This window comes from Physcomitrium patens, chromosome 12 (genome assembly GCF_059467195.1).
Source record: "Physcomitrium patens ecotype Gransden chromosome 12, ASM5946719v1, whole genome shotgun sequence".
Lineage (NCBI taxonomy): Eukaryota > Viridiplantae > Streptophyta > Bryopsida > Funariales > Funariaceae > Physcomitrium > Physcomitrium patens.
This window is the reverse complement of record NC_143421.1, coordinates 14061400-14082839: the sequence shown is the minus strand read 5'-3', so window position 1 is coordinate 14082839 and position 21440 is coordinate 14061400. Positions and strand designations below refer to the sequence as shown.

Sequence of the window (21440 nt, the reverse complement as noted above, 5' to 3'; positions counted from 1 at the left end):
AAATTGAGCTCATATTAATTAGCATTGGATAGTATTATTGATAGAACTAAGGCACGTAGCTCAAATTTCCTATAATCAATCATTTTTTTTTTTCCACTTTATGATTATTTTGAAAGAAGTTGTGGAATTACATTGGATTTAGAGTCAATGCATAGATGGAATTGTGGTCTTCCATACATGACTTTTCTCTTTCTGTAGACCTTCTGGCATAGACATACACATATAAACTAATAATTACATATATGATTTAGATAAAAGTAGGTAAAAGTAGGATGATTTCATAATATTTTCTATAAAAGCTTTGTATAAGCTTCATAGATATTGCTTTGACTTTATAGGTATCTTTAATTGACTTTTTAGTTTAGAAAAAAAGTCAATAAGTTGGCCATGTACCACAAATATTGGTAGCTTAAAAAAAAAGCTAATTATAAAGCCCACATGTAGAAAACTTGCCTCATAAGCTAATGCATGTGTCTTACAAAGTCAACACATATTAGAGGTCCTATAAAACATTGTCACATAGCTTGTAGTTAGATAGTATATACAGAGGCAAGAATGAAGCCTTCTTTACTCTTCTCAACTCATTTCTTGCCTCTAGTCTAGATTTAAGTGTTTCCACTTTCCTTGTGTTTTGGCAGTAGCCATTCGAGTTTCTTTTTAATATACATACTACTTTATTGCTATATATATATATATTTTTTTTTAGCACAAATTTTCCAAGTTTATGCATCTTCTTTCAGTTCATGTCTTTGATAGCTTGACATGAGTACAATTATAATATTAGAGCTTTGTCTTTTCTTGATTAAGAGTGGATTATCTATTTTTCTTGATAAGACATAAGTATATTAGAAGTTACGGATTATCCTCTTTTAAACTAATATTATTCATAGTATCTTCTTTATTCTCAAGTCCTCTCTTTTGCTTGTCTTGAGTAATATTAGACATTTATTTTTAAAGTATTATTATGCTAAAGCTTGTTGAAATAAAGAGTGCAATGGCACAAATGCAAGAGTGATTGAGGGAGTTAATACTTATGATGCATCAATTGAGTTTACCACCACAAAGAGTAAAAAGAATAATAAGAAGTGATGATATAGATATGATTGAAGTTACTTCAACATGTGCACCAAATCATATCTCTTTTTCTATGATGGAATATCTTCCTGATACTAGAAAACCAAGAATTGCTTTGCTTGAGAAGTTTGATGGCACAAGATCCAAGTTTCAAAGATCAATCAATTAATTACAACTTACGATTGAACTTCAACTCCAAAGCTATCCAATACATATATTCAGAAGTAGAAGATATATAAATTGATGTAGTACATTTCAAACTTCTTACTAAACAAAAAAAGATTCATTGCCATCATAAAGGATTGTACTTATATTATAGAAAATCTAAGCACACTGCTTAACATTGTTCAAAAAAATGACGCAAGTATAAAATGAAGAGTACGAATGTCAAAGAAGGCAATACATTAAAAAATGAGTTTGACTAGCTACAATAGAAATCGTTGTCATATTATATGTTTTTTTGCTCAGGAATGCACCAAATACCTAGCTGTAGAAGGTGAAATTGTGTTTCACAAGTAGCCAAGAAATCCTAATAGGTTTCACTGATACGAGAAGAATATAATCTGAATTTTAATTCAAAAGTGCTTAAAACACTCTTTTTAGTAGTCTTAACCATACATAAATCTCAATTACCTTATTACTTTCATATTTAAGCAATGTAGATTTTTCTTGTAAGCCCTAATCCTAATCAGTGAGCTTTAACATGCTATAATATCCAATCCAGCTATCGACTTGATGTGGAATTCTGTATGCAATTGTCAATATAAGTCTTCTATATGCTCAAGAATTTTTAGCCCAATCCAACTTACGGATTGTAAAAAAACCTCCAAAAACTGCATTGATGTCACTCGGCCGCCAACTTGAAAATTGAAGTGGAAATTCCAACAATGATTTCTTCCTTTCCAACCGTTAACTTTGTCTCAAAATTGGTGTGTAGCTTGATCTTCAAGTCTTTCAACACCATGCCAATTTTCATCTTAATCCAATTCATAGATCTTTAGATATCATAGAAATCCTACCCAACCTCAAACTGACACCTTCTGAAACCCTCTTGTGCTAAAAACTAGATATTCCTAAACCACGCCATTAGATTATCACAAAATTTTGTATACACTTAGAACACCCAATAATCCAAACAGTACCAAGATTTCAACTATAGATGTCACACCAATTGCACGAACTAGCTAAAATTACTAGCCGTAATTATATTATATATAATCCAAATCACTAATACAATCCTAACTTTGAATAAAAATTACTAAGTCCTCCAAAACCTTTTCAAAAAAAATTCTTACATCTCTAAAAAGAACTTCAAGCTAGCTGTCAAATCTTAACCTCCGATCTTTGAATGACTCCCTAATTTGCCCTCGGTGGTCATTTTAGTGACTAAAGATTTGATTTTGATCCTGTCTCACAAACGATCGACCCCCGGATATCAATCTATCCTATCCTAAGAATTTTTTAGTCCAACCATACTCTCAACTTAACCTTAGTACCAACTATACTAATTATTTACCTCTTCTAATCTGATTTCATCAATTTATGGTCATTCTAAGGTAGTAGAAGAGTCTCTACAATGTAGAAGGTAAAATTATTAACTAACCTTCAATCTACTAACTATTAAGATAAGAAAATAACCTAAAAGGCTTTTACAAAAGCCATGTTTAGATACCTCAAATTATAATTGAACTAAAATAATTAGATATTAATTAGAAATTTAATTTTAATTATAATTTTAGTATATAGTCATATTACATCACGACATCGTGTGGTTGGAACATTTTATAATACCTAATAAAGGTCCTATTCTCTCCTTAGAATCCTCTCTTTATTTTAAATTAAACATTATTTTAGGATTTATACATTACTAAGATTCTACCTTGTTACATTCAGGAGGCTTAGCGTATTTCTTAGATGAAAGGTTTGCTAAAAGACTTAACAAATTTTTAGTAAAGAAAACTAAATCTATTTATGTAGAAGTCATAGATGGTTGCATGTTGTCTTTTAGAGATGTTACTCATGAAATTCTTCCTATAGAAGTAATAACTAATGGTCATAATAGCTTTATGGTATTTAATATTATAAGATCTCCCTCTAATCTAATTATTTTAATTTTATTATGATTAAAAAAATACAACTCTCAAGTAAATTAGATTATTTGTATCCTTGATTTTTCTAAAATTATAATTAAGAGTGTAATTAATCAAGTAAAAAATCACAAGTCTAGTACAATTAAACCTATGTTTGTAGATGTAAGAGCTTTCTTGTATGCTCCAAAAGGAAGGTCATCTTGTGTCATTTATGCCACATTCATTATAATAGTGCAAAGACTTCATGTGGTATTTCAAGCCGATATCAAGATTTTCAAGATGTATTTGAAAAAAAGAATGCAAATATTTTTCTAGATCATTATCCCTGTGATTGCTCAATTGACCTTCAAGAAGAACCACAACTACCATTTGGATCAATCTATAGTTTATCACAAAATGAATTGGCTGAACTTAAGGAATATATTGAAGAAAATCTAGCCAAGAACTTCATACATCATTCCAAATCTCCAGGAAGAGCCCTAATTCTATTTATGAAGAAAAAAGATAGAACATTGTGGATGTGTATTGATTATCAAGGACTCAATAAGATCACCATCAAGAACAAATACTCACTATCTTTAATATCTGGATTTTTTTATTAGTTGAATCAAGCTAAGATCTATACAAAAATAGATCTATAAGAAGCATACAATTTGGTATATATCAAAGAAAGAGATGAAAAAAAATATATTTCGAACTAGGTTTAGATATTTTGAATATAATGTCATACTTTTTAGACTTATAAATGGAGCAACAACTTTTCAACATCTTATGAATGATGGTTTTTGAGAGTTTTTGGATAATTTTGTTGTCTGTTATCTAGATGATATCTTGATTTATTCTAAGAACACAGAAGAATATGAACTTCATGTTTGTGGTATATTACAAAAATTAAGAGATGTGAGACTCTATGCCAAGATAGAGAAGTGTGTATTCCACACTATTCAAGTTGACTTCTTAAGTTACATCATTTCAAACAATGGACTTATGATGGATCTTAACAAAGTTCAAACTATTATGGATTGGAAGATTTCAAAAATGGTCTAAGATGTCTAATATTTTTTAAAATTTGTCAATTACTATTAGATCTTTATCAAGGACTTTTCTCAAGTTAAAGCTTCACTTATACATTTGACTTATAAAGAGAAACTTCAATAGAATGAAGAAGGAGAAGGAGCATTTGAAGCTTTAAAAATAGCCTTTATTTTTGCACCAATCTTATATTGCGTTGACTTTTTTAAGGTATTTTTTATGGAAATAGATCTATCAAACTTTGTTTTAGATTTTGTATTATCAAAAATAGGAATAGATGTTAAACTTCATCCAATAGCTTTTCATTTTACAAAATTTTCAATAACTAAGATTAACTATAACATCCACGACAATGAGATTTTTGTAATTGTAGAGTCTTTCTAAGAATAGTATCATTATCTAAAAAATACTTTGAATCCAATCATAGTATATACAGATTACAAGAATCTCAAATATTTCATTTTAGCTTGTATTTTAAATTATTGCTAGGCTCGTTAGAGCATGTCTTTGTCAAGATTTGAGTTCAATATCACTTATCGGCCAAAAAATTAATAAAGTTTATTTAATGCCCTTTCTAGACATTCTTATCTTACACTTTAAGAAAGAGATGCATCTTTTGATCAACAAAGGTCAATTTTATTGAAACGATAATAATTTCATCTTCAAGTAGTGAAATCAATATTAACTATTGATTCAATTATTTTCAAAAAAATTCAATCAAGTATGTACTATAATCCTTTTATTCATGATATCAAGAATAATTCTTCTAAGTTTTATGATACTTCTAAGTTTGAGTTCAAGAACAACATATTTTATTTCAAAAGACACCTATATGTACCAAAAAAAGATGTACGTTTATGTGTTCTTCAAGTGTGTCATGACTTTTTAACATGAGGACATTTTAGATTCAAGAAGACTTTGGAGTTAATAGCTAGAGATTTTATGTGGCCACAAATGTGGAAAGCTACAAAAGACTTTATTCAATTATATGATATTTATTCAAGGTCAAAAACTCCTTGACATTGACATCATGGACTTCTTCAACTATTACCTATTCTAATACAACTATGGTCTTCTATTTCTATAGATTTTTATTACAAAGCTTTCAGTCTCAGAATTATGTGATTTTATATTTGTGATAATAGATCATTTTATCAAAATGGCACTTTTATACCATGTACAAAATCTATCATAAGTAAAGAAATTGCTAAGCTTTTTTTTAACAATATCTATTCATATCATGGATTGCTAAAAGATATTATATCAAATAGAAGGACTCAATTTGTATCAAGATTTTGAAAAACTCTTTTTAAGATTTTAAAGTGGACATAAAGTTTTTTTTGGCCTTTTATCTTGAAACTGATGGACAGACAGAGTGCATAAATCAAGTTTTAGAGCAATACTTAAGGTGTACCATGAATTATCAATAAGACAATTAGAGAACCTTCTTACCATTGGCATAGTTTACTTATAATAATATGATGCATTCTTCTATGCAATAAATACCTTTCTTTGCCAATTATGGTTATCATCCACGACTTGATACTTTTGACTTTTCAAAAGTTGATAATTTCGTGGCAAAAGGTTTGGCAAATCATTTGTCAAAGCTATATGCAAAAATGAAGGTGCAATTAAAGGAATCTCAAGAATGACAAAATTTCAACACAGATGCTTATTAAAAGGAACAACCACAATTCAATGTAGCTGACAATGTATGATTGCTTTGTTGTAATATTAAGACTACTTATCCTTAGAATAAATTAGACTACCCCAAGCTTGGATCTTTTTCTATTTTTAAATAAATCAATCCAATTGCTTATCTATTTCATCTATCAAAGGTAATGAAGATCCATCTTGTCTTCTACGTGTCTCTTCTTGAACCATATAAGATTATGAATATACCAAGAAAAAGATAAGCTCTACCTCTTCCTATAGAAGTGCACAATAATAAAGAATTCAAAGTGTAAGAAGTTTTAGATTCAAGGCAACATCGAAATAAATTGGAATATCTTGTTCATTAGTATAGATATGATATTAGTAAATGCATATAGAAGCCGATAAAGAATCTTATAAATACAGCAAAGAAAATGGAGGCTTTTCATCAACGACATCTATCTAAATCTAGATGAAGAATATTTAGACATTGCAATCGTCACAACCTTCAAGATGACAAAATTGAGATGAAGATCTTCAAAAATGACATATCTTTCCTTAAATAGATGGCAAGATACAACGTATTTGGTATCACAACCTTAGAAGAGACTCCCAATGGTTGGTGATTATATTAGAGGTAGAAACAACTCCTAATGGTGTTCCAAATGTTTTATTTGAAAGAAGTTACAAAGACATTAAGAATGACCAAATAATAAGATGATCTTCTTGCCCTAATATAAGATACTATTAATGGCTAAGAGGGCCTATCAACTATCTTTGAAGATAATGAAGATCGAAGTATGTGGCAAATACTATTTGTCGCATCATGGATTTCTTCAACATATAAAGATCGCTTCTTGTAGAACTTGTCTCTAGAAGGAGGAATAATGTCACAGACATACATATGTAAATCAATAATTATCCATATGATTTAGATAAAAGTAGATATAAGTAGATTGATTTTATAATATCTTCTTTAAAAGCTTCCTAGAAGCTTTATAGACACTGCTTTGACTTTATAGGTATTTTCAATTGACTTTTTAGATTAGAAACATAGTCAATACGTTGGCCATGTGCTACACGTGTTGATAGCTTAAAGAACAAGCTAATTATGTGGCCCACACATAAAAAACTTGCCTTGTAAGCTAAGACATGTATCTTATAAAGTCAACACATATTAAAGGTCCTATAGAACATTACCATATAGCTCCTAGTTAGATAGTATATATAGAGGCAAGAGTGAAGCTCTCTTTACTCTTATCAATTTTTTTCTTGCTTCTAATATACTTTTAAGAGTCTCTAATTTTTTTGTCTTTTGGTAATAGCCATTTCAATTTCCTTTCAATATACAAACTACTTTATTGCTATTTTGTCACTTTTCTTTTAACAATTTTTTTTTAGATTTATGCATCTTCTTCCAGTTCATGTCTTGATATCTTCTTCTAAATATTCCATTCAAACTCAAAGATGAGTATAAATTCTCTATTGTTATAGTGGTTACCGAATCATAGTGTATCTTGATTCAAGAGATTTATTCTACAATGAACTCCACCTATTGATGAATCAAACATCCTACTAATATGATAGGATTCTTTCTTGCTATGGTTGGAAGTAGAGGGAATACAACCTCTTCAATATTGTGTGTGGTGGATGTAGATGTATAGACCTATCTTAAAGTTGGAACTGAGATTGTCACATTTTCAAGTAGAAACATTGTCGCATCCCTTGCTCCTCTTCTTTTTAATAATTTAGTAACTTTATACTCATTAATAAAATGATAAATACTGAGGCAAAAACAACATCTTATAAAAGAATTGTAGTAGTCATCTGATATTAAAGATTTTCCTAATATTACTATTTTGATTACAAAATAAAAATACACCATCTAATTCTTGCCTCTATAGCAATACAAAAGTTTTGTTCTATAGAAGCTGAATTGTATAAATCATTGTTAAGCATAACATCCAACCTTCTCGCAATTTCAAATATAATTTATATGAATTCATAAGAAATACCTTTTAATGTGATTCAAATAGGAACATGTAATTTTCACAATCACCTAAAATCAAATCATGGCATCTAAATTTAAATAATACATGTGATCAACTAAAAACAATGTATGTGAATATGATTAAATTTTATATTGTATAATTTTGCTTCTCAAGGATTTAAAAAAGGTCCTAACTAAGATCTTATTGTCATATTACATGTGATCCTATTTGAGAATGAATGAAGTATCTAGTTGTAGAAGGTGAGGTTGTATTTTATAAGTATCAAAGAATCTTAATATGGTTTACCTTTTTAAAAAAATCTAACTTGAATTTTAATTTAAAAGTACTTAGATCCAATATAAAGTATACAAAAGCACTCTTCTTAGTAATCTAAATCATACATAAATTCTAATTACCTTATTACTTTTATAATTAGATAATTTTGATTTTTCTTTACAAGCTCTAATTCTAATCAAGAAGCTTTAGGAAGCTTTAGCTCCTAATCTAACCATCCACTTGAAGCAAAATTTTGCATACAAATGCCATTATAAGTATTTTATGTATTTAAAAAGAATTCATTCTAATTCAACTTATAAATCGTGAAAAAACGCCCAAAAACCACACTGATGTTACTTGGCCTTCAATTTGAAAGTTAATGCAAATGTTCCAACATTGATTTCTCTTTTTTCAAATATTAACTTTAATTCAAAATTGGTCTATAGCTTGATCTTCAAGTCTTCTAATACCATGCCAAATTTTACTTTGATCAAACTAGTAGATCTTTAGATATCATAGAAACCCTACTCAATCCCAAACTGCCAACTTTTAATATCTTCTTGTACCAAAATCCAAATATCTCTCAATTGTATTATTAGATTATCATAAAAATTTATACATGCTTAGCACATCCAATTAACCAAGCACTATAAAATTTCAAATTATAGATGTAATACTAATTTCATGAACTAGCCAAGAGTGGTAGTCCTAATTGTATTGCATATATTTTAAGTTACAATACAAATCTTAACTTTGAATAATAATTTCCAAGTCAAATCAAATCTTAAAAAAATGAGCCTTACATCTTTGAAATAAACTTTAAGCTAGCTGTCTAATTTTAATCACTAATCTTCAAATGCTCCCTTCGTTTGCCTTAGGTTGTTATTTTTATGGCTAGAGGTCTGATTTCGACCTTGTTTCACAAATGGTCGACCCTTGGGAATCAACCTAACTTATCTTAGGGATTTTTTAGCTCAATCCTACCTTCAACTTAATTCTAGTATCAACTATGAGAATTATTTATCTCTTCTAATCTAATTTTATTAATTTATGGTCTTTTTAAGGCTGTAAAAGAGTCTCTATAAACTAGAAGCTAAAATTATTAATCAGCCTTTAACCTACTAACTATTAACGCAAAAAAATAAACTAAGAAGCTTTTATAAAAGCCATGTTTAAATATCTTAAACTATTATTGAGCCAAGATAATTAGATATTAATTAGAAATTTATTTTTAATTATATATTCACCATATACTTATATTACAACACAATATTATTTAAGCATTACTACTTCATCCATCAGTTTTTTTACAATAGCAAGTCATTTGACTAAAATTGAAAAAATTCACTTATCATCCATAAAATAAGCTACTAGTGTGTAATTTATGAAGTACTCTATTTCTATTTTCATTGTACCTTAATCAACCTATCCCATCTATACCTCTCTATGTAATAGGAAGCCTATATAGCTTTTTACATATCCAATAGAGAGTTTATCATCTTCTATAGTAATCATGGTATAGAACTGTCCATCTTATTTTATATTGGTATATGCTATCACCAACTCTAGCTTCGTTTCATCATCCTCACATACTTCATTAGAGAAGTCATTACTTGCTTCTGAGTTATTTGAATCTATTGAGTCATGTGCAAGTTTGGCTTTCATAGAGTCTCCATACAATTGTCCTACAATCATGGCAACAAATGATGCTCCTTTCTTAGTTAATCTTAATCCTAATCCTAATACAAATTTTAAATTTTTTCTATCCTACTTGCTTCTAGATTCTAGACTCTAATTTTTAAATAAGTATGTCTTGAAATAAGTTTCCAAAAACTATCTATTAAGGTTCATGATATCAAAAACAAGAATTAAGTTATGGTCTTATTTAACTTCTTTTTGTTTAACACTACATTCACTTTACTGCATATTTTTAACCATCAATAGTGAAAGGGGACCAAACTATATAATTATCTTATCTATACAATTATCTTATCTATACTCTGTTATAATTAATCTCCCTCTACTAATTCAAAACATCCTCGTTTTGCTCTCGATGGTATCTCTAAATTGTCTCTTGGCAATAGATAAAGTTTTGTGCAAGTTTCCACTTTGTATTGTGAATAGGATAACCTTTCTAAAGAATTTTGTATTAAAATCGTAGACATCCACTACTACAGCAAAGGTAGCAATGCTCCAAAATGCTATCCACTTCATATTCTTATTGGTCATTAACTACAACTAGTGGTGGTGGTAGTTGGTATCATTTCAGAAAGCGCTTTGGCTCAATATGAAATTCCTTCAATTACAAAACATAGAGACTAGATGCACCCAAATATGTGGCAAAAGCTCAAGGCAGTATGTAATAGTATAAATCACTGTAAAAATATAAAAAGTTCCATGTCACCAAGGTACTAATTTACAAATTTGGATTGATGTAGCAAGTAGTAAGTTAGCATTGAAAAATAACACCTAATCACCTTCACAAAAGGTCTTATATTATCAATGATTATCCTCATACTGCTTTTATTAATTTTGTGCAGTAAGAAAGCAGTGTCATGCATCTTATAAGCCATTATAAGCCATTATATAAATTCTTCCATTCTTGAATTATTGATGTTGATGGGACGATAGAGAGTTGTTGGCGTAATCAAATATTCACCAATATTAAAGAAAAATGGTGAATGACCAATACTTGCTTAAATACTATCATTGTAAACAAACTCCAAAGGTGTTAAGTATTCATTCCAATCATTATAATGAACCACTATAAATACTGACAGCATATATTCTAAGTTCTAATTTGTATGCTCTATTTATCCATTTGTTTAGGGATAGAAGGCTGTAGACATACCAAGTTGTCTATTTAATTGCTTAAAAAAGGCTTCTCAAAAACTTCTCATCAAGTGTGGATCTCGATCTGAAATAATGACATGAGATAATCCATGGTAATGAAAGATGGTATCAAAAAAGACTTGTGCAAGTGTTAAGGCATTAATATCTAAGCACACCGCAGCCAAATAAATTTGTTTTGAGAGTCGATCTACAAAGATGACAACCACAGTATGATTATAAGGCAGTTGTGGCAAACACGTAATGAGATTCATAGTCACGTGCTTCCAACATGCCATAGATAGCGAAATTTATTACAATAGTCCAAGAGACGCTATATTGTATACTTTATTATATTGACATGACTTGTAGGAATATATAGAGGCTCAAACATCACAATCCAAACTTGCTTAAAACCATATCCTTGAAATCCATTCTAAAGTCTTCTCTCATCTCAAATGTCTAGATATTGGGATATCATACTCCTCTTGAAGTATGCACGTTTAAAGTATAGCATTGTGAGATACATAAATTTATTTCTTGAATTGAAGCAAGCCATCACTAAGAGTGTAATCTTGATACTTTACATTACCTACCTTCAATCAATCACTAATCATCTTAAAATAAGCATCTCAATGCATAGCTTCCTTCCATTTTGTCTCTTTTGTTAGATTTGAAATGACACTACTAATGGTAGCAACTTTTGCCTTATCTCTTGATTTGTCCTTCAAATCTAACCTCTACGATAAGTTGTCTGACATAATATGTTGTCGCCCTTGCTTATACTGAAGTTGGATATCAAAAAGCTACAAATATTCTTCCTAACAATGATGCTGTAATTTCAAATTTTTTACATGCAAATCATGTGGCAGGGGTCAATAGTCAGTTTGAACAACCACTGATTTTTCCAATAGATAGTGTTGCCACACCTTTGTGGCATGTATAATCACTAATTATTCTTGATCATGTGTAGAGTAATTACGCTCTCCGTTTCTAAGGTTGGGTGATTCATATACCACAAATTAAAGGTTCCTACCAAAGTCTTCTTGAAGGACCGATCCAATAGCAAAGTCAAAAGCATCAATGTTAAGCATATAAGATAAATTAAGATCATACATTTGCAATATTGCAGTAGTAATGAGTGCCTCCTTCAACTTATCAAAGGCATTTTGCTACTCTAATTTCTATTCAAATGGAGCTCCCTTCTCCAATAGGTTTATCAATGAGATAGCAATGTGAGTAAATCACCAAAAAAAATGGCAATTGTATCCAATAAGGCCTAAAAATGAGCAAACTTTAGAAGCATTCTTGGAGGTTGGTCAATCTTGTATTGCTATTACCTTATCTTACTCCATATGCATGCCTTTGGAGGCCACTATATGCTCTAAAAAAGTGACTTATAACTTCCAAAGTTTATATTTTGATTGCTTCCAATAGAAGCAACTATCTTATAGCCTATGCAACACTTTTTGTATGTGTTGCTCATGCTCTTCAGGGATTTTACTATATACAAGAATATCATCAATGAAGATGACTATATATTTGTCCAAAAGGTCTTGAAATAATCTATTCATCTGATCCATGAAAGAGGTTGGAACATTGATAAGGCTGAAAGGTAAAATCAGCCATTCAAAATATCCATAGTGCTTACAAAATGCCATCTTTTTCACATCCTCTCTTTTATTATAGGTGTTTGCTAATAACCACTCTGAAGATCTAATTTACTAAAGATAATCACATCTCAAAGTTGGTCAAGAAGATCATCCATGCGTAAAAGTGGATATACATTTTTAATAGTTTGCTTATTGAGACCTTGATAGTCGATGCAAAGGTGAAATCCACCATCCTTCTTGGGTGCAAAGAGTACAGGTACTCTCCATGGTTATGTGCTTTCTCAAATGAGGCCTTTTTCCAATAGTTTAACTAATGTCTTTCATAGCTCTTCAAGTTCTTTTGGTGCTATGCTATAAATTGGTCGACTTATTGATTTAGCTCCAAATAATAGTTCTATTTGATAGAGGGCATCTTGATTAAGAGGCACGCCACTAAGTAAGTCAGTTGAAAAGACATTTTAATATTCTCATATGAGTTGCTCTGCCCATTCTATCCCTTCACTTGTCTTTTCTACTATTAATGCAAGATTTAGAACCACCATCTATATCGGTTGCTTATGCTATATTTGCTTCTTCATAAATATTATTCCTATGAGTAAGTCTTCACTTGATACAGAGGTGCAGAGAATTACCTTGCATCCTCTATCTTTAAAAAAGATTGTCTTTGCTATCCAATCAACTTACTTATTTTTCATTTCTAGCCATGGCATATTAAAGATAACATCATGCCTTAGCTTTGTTACCTTGAATCTCTCTCTTAAGACGTAGGTGTCAATCAATTTTAAGGTTTCTTCTTCACATGACTCACTCAATATATTCTCTCTGTCATCTAGAAGGTATATACTTCTTTTTTTGATTGCCTTCGTTTTAATTCCAAATTATTTGGCAATTTCACTTGTGATGCAATTTTTTGTAGAGCCACAATCTATAAGCACTCAAGATGGTTGTCCTCTTAATAATCCCATTAGATGTACTAGTCGACTCTTTTTATAATAATCCAAGGCTATGCCATTTGTCTTTGAGAAACAATACTTATCCTTAGTATTGGCCATCGATGCTTATAGTGAGGAGCTCCATTTTCCTACTTTGTCTCATTATCTACTTGGTGAATTTTGAGACTGTAAGCTTGCCATGTCTTCTTGGTGCTTGAATTTTGAAGTTTTGGACAACCTCCAATTTGATGGCTTGACTCCTGATAATCGAAATACAATTCTTTTTGCATCAATATTTGTTGTCTTTGTAATATCAATGATCCTTTTAGGACATCAATCTCTATTGGCATTAGTTCTTGTGCCATAGTATTAGATAGTGGCATAAGACTTTGTACTATAGGTCGTGCTTTATAATTTCTAAAATCTATAATATTGATCATCTCTACAATCTGAATTGCCTATTTGAATGTTTATGGATACCTTAGCTCTACTTCTCACTAGACCTTAAGTTTCAAACCTTGTAGGAATTAATCCATTATCTTTGCTTCCAAAATATTTTCAATTTAGAAAAATAAGGACTTAAATCGAGAGGCATAATCTTCCATCAATTAAAATTTTGTAAGATTTGCCAACTGATCACATGCTATTTTTTTTGCATTAACGGATCAAAATTGATTCCTAAACTCGGTCTCAAATTCCTTCAACTTACAAAATCCACCTTGAGCTCTAAAGCTTTGAAATTAGAATCACCACCAAATGGTTGCCGTATCTATCAAATAGTTAGTTGCATATATAATTCTTTGAATAGTATTTGCTGTAGGAAATTGAAGGTAGTGTCGCATATTAAAGAGCTATTGAAATACATTTTCTTGTTTTGAAATTCTATAATATGTACTAAGCTAACTCAATTTCAACCTAACGGATGTTCACTCTCTTGTCGTAGAGGCTTCTATTTGCCCATATAAAGATATAGAATATCACATTGACTAAGACATAAGAATATCACATTTTACATCACTACATCATTAGTATATCATAAGCACCAATTTGTGAATAGTATGACATTGACAAGGATTAAAACTTGTTTATAAGTCCATTCAATTCAAAGTGTGCAAGGACAATTTAAAATACAACTTGATCTTTTTGTTATTTATTGCTCTTTCAAAGTATTGTTCTATAAAAAATAAAAAAATTAAACACACCCATGTAATTGACATACAAAGTATAAAGTTATCCAGTCAAACATAACCATTTTTCAAGCAAATCCAAGTTTTTGATGCATAAATTGAATGAATCATGACAATGTCAACAACATTCAATCATATTTTAATCAACATACTTACATGGTTATACACAATTAGGAGGAATATCTCTTCATTTCCATGAATTGTACTCATTGCTGACTGTTTTTACAAATGATTCAAACAAAAACATTTGGTTGTTTGTGTTATCACTACTGTTCATGATTTCATTGCAACATCTCATACTTTGATGCTCATGGTAATTTCAATGCAATGTTTTATTAGAATGATACCAAAAGTAACCTAGGCTGTGGAATGCCTTTGAAGAAGTGTCTAAACTCCAAATTAAATGAAAGACCTTAACATTCTAACTTGGTCAAGACTATGCACATCAAATCAACAAAATTGTGAATGTTTTGCTTCATGAAACTTTCAAAAAACATATGCATATATACAATCATTGTTCAAGAAAATGATGATTTCTTTTGCAACTGAAAATGATCACAGTAAGTAGTGTATATGCCTTTTAAAGTATTTACCAAACATCCATAGTGATCTATTGACTTTAACATGAAACTTGTCAAAACTAAGTGCAAAATAGCTCAAAACAAAGCAATATCAAAGAATTGAAGAATTAATAAATGCAAACATAGTGAGAAATGTGGTTCAAAGCATGTGTTGTTAAAGCATCCACTATTTACATATCTTTTTGATACATTTTGATCAAACTAGCTTTAATTATTCTTGTGCATACATATTGTTTAAACACAGTCCATAATACCATTATTTTTGTTCTCTTACACTATTTACATCCCCAACCCAAGGTGTGAGTGTCTTTGAACAATGTGGAATTTGGGGTGGCAAGTGTGAATGTTGGATTGGGGAAGAATATAATGGAAACAAATGTTGTTTGATTGTTTTGGAGTGTATGTACATTGGGAGTGGTTTCCATGTGTCAAAAGACACCTGGAGCTAGAAGAGAAAAGGAGAATAAAAGGAGGTTCAAAAAGCAACACAAGCAAGGAGGAGAATGCAAATGGGAAAAAGCCATGTCATGTGATAGTGTAACTTAGAAGCAGGGAATAATGGGAGGGAGCGTTTGCTTTTGTCGTGGCTTTGGCTTGGGCTTGGGCAAGAAGGATAACATGCTATGCTATGCTATGCTGCAGCCAGCAGGGGGAAGGGATATCAGGGGAGCTGAGAGCAGCAAAAGGAGAGGAATTGTGTTTCTGGGAGCTTCTAGCTTGCTAAGCTTGGCCTAGCCCAGTGGGGTGGAGAGGTGGAAGAAGGCTGGGGTCGCCAAAGCATGCCACGCCAAAGCCTGCCACCAAATCTTCTTCTACCCAGCTCTTTTGTTACTCCTCCTCCTCCTACGACTCGACGATACGATACCCTCTCGTTTTCTATTTTTCCTTTTCGTGTTTTCCCCAGTTTTCCATTCGTAAGTGGCATGTTGACGTGTTTCGAGGATTCGGTTGCGCCGTGACGAGGAGTCGAGGCTGAATTGTCGAGTTGCAAGCGTCCTGCCATCGCTCGACCACCACAAAGTGAGAATAGCTTTACCGTTGGCCCATTTTTCCCCTTTCTTTTCCCTCTCCTCACCCCCTCCCCCCCCCCCCCCACGGTTTCCGCCCTTTCACCACTGCCTTCCTGCATTCTTCAATTCTCACGTCACGCTCTCTCGGTCGCCCGCTATTTCGCATTGTTGCCACCACCGTGACCTAAGCTGAGCTTTCGGGTTGCGAGCGACGCTGTTAGTTGCCGGTGCCGCTCGGGAGGATTGCGCGCTAGAGCTCGGGTCGTCAGGTGATGCCCGCCTCGCCTGTCTGTTCGATGCGTGCTTGTTTGGCGTTTCTCTGTTTGCTGAAGTCGGTGCGATCTGGATCTCGCGGAGTGCGTATTTGTTTAGTTGTTTTGTTTGTTTTGTTGTATTTTCGTATTGGCGTTCGGCGCGGCGAGTTCTTTTGGCAGGGATTGGGACTGAGGGGAGTGATGCTATTCGCGTTCTCTGAAGAGGTGTGGGAGGTTCGAGGGGTTTTGTCTGGTTTGTGGTGGTGCGCAGCGTCTTGGTGCGTGTGGGGGAGGTTCCATGTGTGCGCCGGGAGAGGAGGCACTTGGCTTGCGCGCAGTTCTTGGATAACGTGGTTATGCAGGTGGCTCAGGCTCGGGGGATATGCGGTTTGGGAAGAGCTTGGTGTGTAGGGAGTTCTTGAGAGGCTAGGTATTTTGCTGGCGAAGGATGTAGCGGTGAGACGAGAGTTATCCATGCAATGTCTGCGCAATGCAACTTGTTCTGCAACAGGAACGAGGTGCCGACCTACATAGCAATATTAGCACAACTCGATGATAGGCTGAATGTGCGAGTGATTGGAGGGTGCAATGTTCTTGCCGCTTGTTAGAAGTTCGAGATGCCTTCTTGGCGAGAAAGGCGTAATATCTTGTTCAAAACGCGCACGCTTGCTATTGCCTGCTGTACACGAGAGTCTCCAACTATGATGTGTCGGGTCGGGGTGTAGCCTTTTCGCAAGGCTTTCGATTCTGAGTCGGGATGGCACGCAGATATATATATATATATATATATATATATATATATATATATATATATATATATATATACGTTATTATTATTGTTATTTTAATATTCATAGTTTTTGAGCCGAACGATTCCTTGAGCCGACCACGCTGGTGTCGAGAACGTGAAATCTGACGTGAAGGACCGAACCTCACTGTTGATCATGTTGCCGCCTCCATTTTGATATTTTCGGTTGAAAATTTGACGGAAGCGCATGAGAGGGCGTTGTAGGTGGTCGAGTTCCGGGCATATGTTGATCACAATTGTCGTAGTGCAATCGCAGGTCGCTTCTGGCCGCATGTCACTCAATCCTGGCGAAGGGTGTCATTTAAGGGTTACGAGGTTAAGTTTCTGCGAAGGAAGAGTATAGTTTTTACGGAGAACGGGATCCAAGCTCATTAAGCGGGATATAAAACGTTTGTGTTCGTTGATGTTGTACCTTGGTCGGTTCTTTGTAGCTTGACGATGAGCGAGCTTGTGTGGGAAAGCATCCCGAGCCAAGGTCATGATGGCATGACTACGTTGCCGAAGTTGCTTCAGTGAAGTGCGAGCTTGAGCCTTGTCTTGGTTGCTTTTGGAGGGATTGAATTTGGCGTAGTATTTTAAATGGATTGAATCGGTAACTCAACTGGAACAAGGAGAAGCGAATCTCACACATCAAGGATTTGTGGTTCGATCTTGTGGTGTTCCTAGTTCATGTTAAGTTTTTCAGGGCGTTTCCGGCGCCTCGAATGCTCAAGCGTTGGCATTGAGGGAATCGGTAGCGTATGGACATGTGGCATGATAGTGTGTGATGACTCTGGACATGGCCGTGCCGCTGGAATTAACATCTACGTGACCCGGTTCTTACCGATTTTTGACATCCTGTGAAGTTGAGGTGGTTATGGAAGTTGCGTCTCCGCTCCATGTCGGAGCGTTGAACATGGCTATGGAGTTTTGAGGTCACTAATCAGAGTATGTGGTTGGATGCAGGGGGTGTGAAGTAGCTTTCTGTGGAAGCGCATTTTTCAGTTTAGCACTGGTTTTTGAAGGGAACGCTTTCTGTGTCGGTTGAAGATGGAGGAAATAACAGAAGGGGTGGCTGATATGAGCGTGTATGATGCGCACAAGAAGAACCGGATTCAAGTTTCGAACACCAAGAAACCATTATTCTTTTATGTCAACCTTGCGAAGGTAACCAGTTGACATCTTCGTTGTGTTTTTCCGACCGGTCTTTCACGGTCGGGGATGGCGTGGATCGATCGTATACTTTTTAGATTTGAGTAGCAACGTCCCATTTTCACAGGCTCCAACCTCGGCATGTGATTCTGGTCGGTTTTGTCGACTGCTGGAACCTTCAATGGCAGATTGAAGACGATCGGTATAAATGTCATTGATTTAGAGCTATGTGAACTCGGTGGTCATCTGCCCCTTTATGAGGTGGAATGGTTGCAACTTAGTTCGGGAGATAGTGCGTAAGTAATGGTGGTTGGAGCTTGAGGCGTATTTATTCTTGGCGTCTGAGACGGGGTTTGAGTTTCGTCGTGCGGAGGTGCACGAGATTCACATTTAGGAGGATGTTAGTCGCAGCCAGTAGACGCAGAGGGTAATGCTTTTCCTAGTTCGCCAAGTTCGAACCTACTTCAGACTATTTGTATAGATGCGCTGCACATCCAACCTCGAGTGTGTTCTTTCTTTCGGAACACGAGTCAGGGCGAGGGCAGAACGTGGTCTGTCCAAAGCATCTCTGTGGAGTACTAGTGCGCGTGTTTCTGGTTGAAGGTTTACGTGGTCTATGTTTGCAGCCCCTCCTAGCTACTAATACGTGCGAATTGTTTTGTAACAAATACAAATACAAATACTCATTTGTATTTGTTAGCACTGATGCTTTTAGATAGTGCTGAACTAGGGATTTACCGTGGTTTTGAGACCGAGTTATCACTTTGAATTTCTTAGTTTGAGCAGTAGTTTAATATGACGATGTTGCAAGTTTTAGCGCCGATGGTTTGGTAAGGGATAACATGTCTTAGAGTGCCGGCTGTATGCTGGCCTACCCGGCTTCTTTAGGAGAACTCCCGAAGTTCTCATTCTGTTTCACAGCTGATCACCCTATTTTGAGGGATTATACACAGGATGTGCTGCTGTTATAGTCGTGGTTGTTTATCTCCAGCATAGATGTGAATGGATCAGAGGAGGTGATCGGTGAAACTGTTCGTGCAATATGGAAGGATATTGGTGATCAGATGGTTCCAGAAGATGCAATGTATTGACAACAAGTGTCTCTGTTATGCAGAGATATATGCAACAGCATGAAGAAGTGGAATTGTCAGCCTTGGGAATGGGTGCGTACATAAGAATTCGAATACCCTGTGGTTTTTTAAACGATTTCATGTATGTGGCATCGGATGTCATCGTCACTGTCGGTGGTTCTTAGTTTTGTGCTGAATGTCGGTTTACATGTAGTTTGTTTGTGCGCGCTATCGTTCGTCTGTCATGTCAATTTGACGTGCTTGAGGATTACATTAGAGGTAGACAGCAAGATCCCACTGATGTTTCAACGTTCACGGCAATCCTGCAGCAATTGCTACGGTGGTCACGGTGGCTGAGATACTAAAGAACAACGGTTTGGCAATCGAGAAGAGTAAGTGTTTCGAGGGTCACACATCTTAGATTTTCAAGTTGAACCAATTATGCGCTTACGAGATATTGAACGCTGCAGTAAATAGGCGGAAGCTATAAATGTGATATTCTGTGATTTGTCGGTTGATTTTGCACTCGGAAGTGTTCAGTATTGCAGGATTGTTACCTTGTATTTTCTAGATGTGCGTGCGAGCTTCGTGTGTTTGACATGGACTCGTGTTTGGTTCGTGTGCGCAGGAATTCTAACCTCAACGGTGGACATGAAAGATGAGACCAGGGGTCGGCCCATTCAAAAAGCTAAGGTATAGTTTTTGGATATATTTCGTATCCAGTGGGGAATCCGTGGACTTTTAGTTGTGGCAAGGAGTTTCAGCTCGCCGCTAACTCGCAGTTGATGTGGATTGGAGCTTTTAAAATCTCGTTTGGTGTTTTGTTGGTCTGATGATTCTGTAGTTAATCCAGGACACCTAATAACTGAGGTCGACGATTTGATTTGGGTTGGGCAGGTCGAGATTATTCTGGGAAAGTCGGAACACTTCGATGAGTTGATGGCCGCTGCAGCAGAAGAGCGAGAGTTAGCTCCTGAGGAGGATCAGGTTGGCCCCTGACGTAGACTTCCCTGTAGTTAGGTGTAGAGTAGACAGTGGCTCACATCTCCCTCCATACATTGTACATGTCGATTTTGACAGCTTCAAAGTTCAATGAAATCTTTGATGCCCTTGAGCACATCGGACAATTTTGCCAGGGTGATTATACGATATTTTGTCAGCGACAACCCGTTTGTGCAGTGAGACTTGCATTTCAAGTGTTGATTGACTCTTTTTGGCCTCCCTCTTGCAACCAAGTACGTGAATGTGGACAGCTTGATAAGTCGTCACTTGATACGTGAATGTGGCATTTGAGCACGGATTTTGAATGAAACATTGGGAAATGGTGATGGATAAGTCTTTCCTCACATTACCTCGCGTCCGAAGGTCAATGGTCACGTGTGGTTTCCAAGTGTTGCATTCGTTGTGTGTGGCGATGGATTTATTTTAGTCTTGGTTAAGCTTCCTCCACTGTGACTGGGTTTCAATTTATTCGTGGGTATGCACTCAAGTGACTAGGTATCAAACTGTTATCAAGATGCACTATTTTTGTATAAGAAGCTATGCCTTCTACTTCATGTGATGGTGTTTCAGAGTTATTTGAGTTTCACCCTTTAGCTTATCTTACTTGAGCTTGTTTTATTGTAGTGTTTATTTGTTGTGTGGCATAACATGGTATTAGAGCAAGCTGCATAGGAGAATGATAGAATCACGTCTAGGTAGGAATCACACCAATAGAGTTGGGGACCATGGATTTAGTCATAGTATAATCCCAAATGTTATTTGGGACTTGGAGGAGCACAATTTAGAGCACATTGGAAAGGAAGGACTTATGGGAAAACTTTTTTACAATGAAACCTATAGATAGCCACACATTTCCACACAGATAATAATCTCAACAGAGATTACAATAATATTATTATTCTTATTA

At 34.4% G+C, this 21440-nt stretch overlaps 1 protein-coding gene across 5 annotated transcripts; it reads left to right on the top strand.

Moving 5' to 3' along the window:
- Window positions 1-15915: 15915 nt before the first annotated feature.
- On the top strand, window positions 15916-20680 carry LOC112290051 (uncharacterized protein At2g34160). 5 transcript variants are annotated; one of them, XM_090254948.1, is made up of 7 exons: window positions 16435-16537; window positions 17587-17847; window positions 18276-18476; window positions 19576-19624; window positions 19861-19923; window positions 20160-20224; window positions 20429-20680. In XM_090254948.1, the coding sequence occupies exons 3-7, from the start codon at window positions 18360-18362 to the stop codon at window positions 20528-20530; spliced, it is 396 nt and encodes a 131-aa protein (XP_090111074.1). In that variant the 5' UTR covers window positions 16435-16537; window positions 17587-17847; window positions 18276-18359; the 3' UTR covers window positions 20531-20680. The 5 variants fall into 5 exon arrangements, with proteins under 5 accessions (XP_024391746.1, XP_090111074.1, XP_024391744.1 ...); XM_024535978.3 differs by lacking the exons at window positions 16435-16537; window positions 17587-17847 and adding an exon at window positions 15916-16278; XM_024535976.2 differs by lacking the exon at window positions 17587-17847.
- Window positions 20681-21440: the final 760 nt, after the last annotated feature.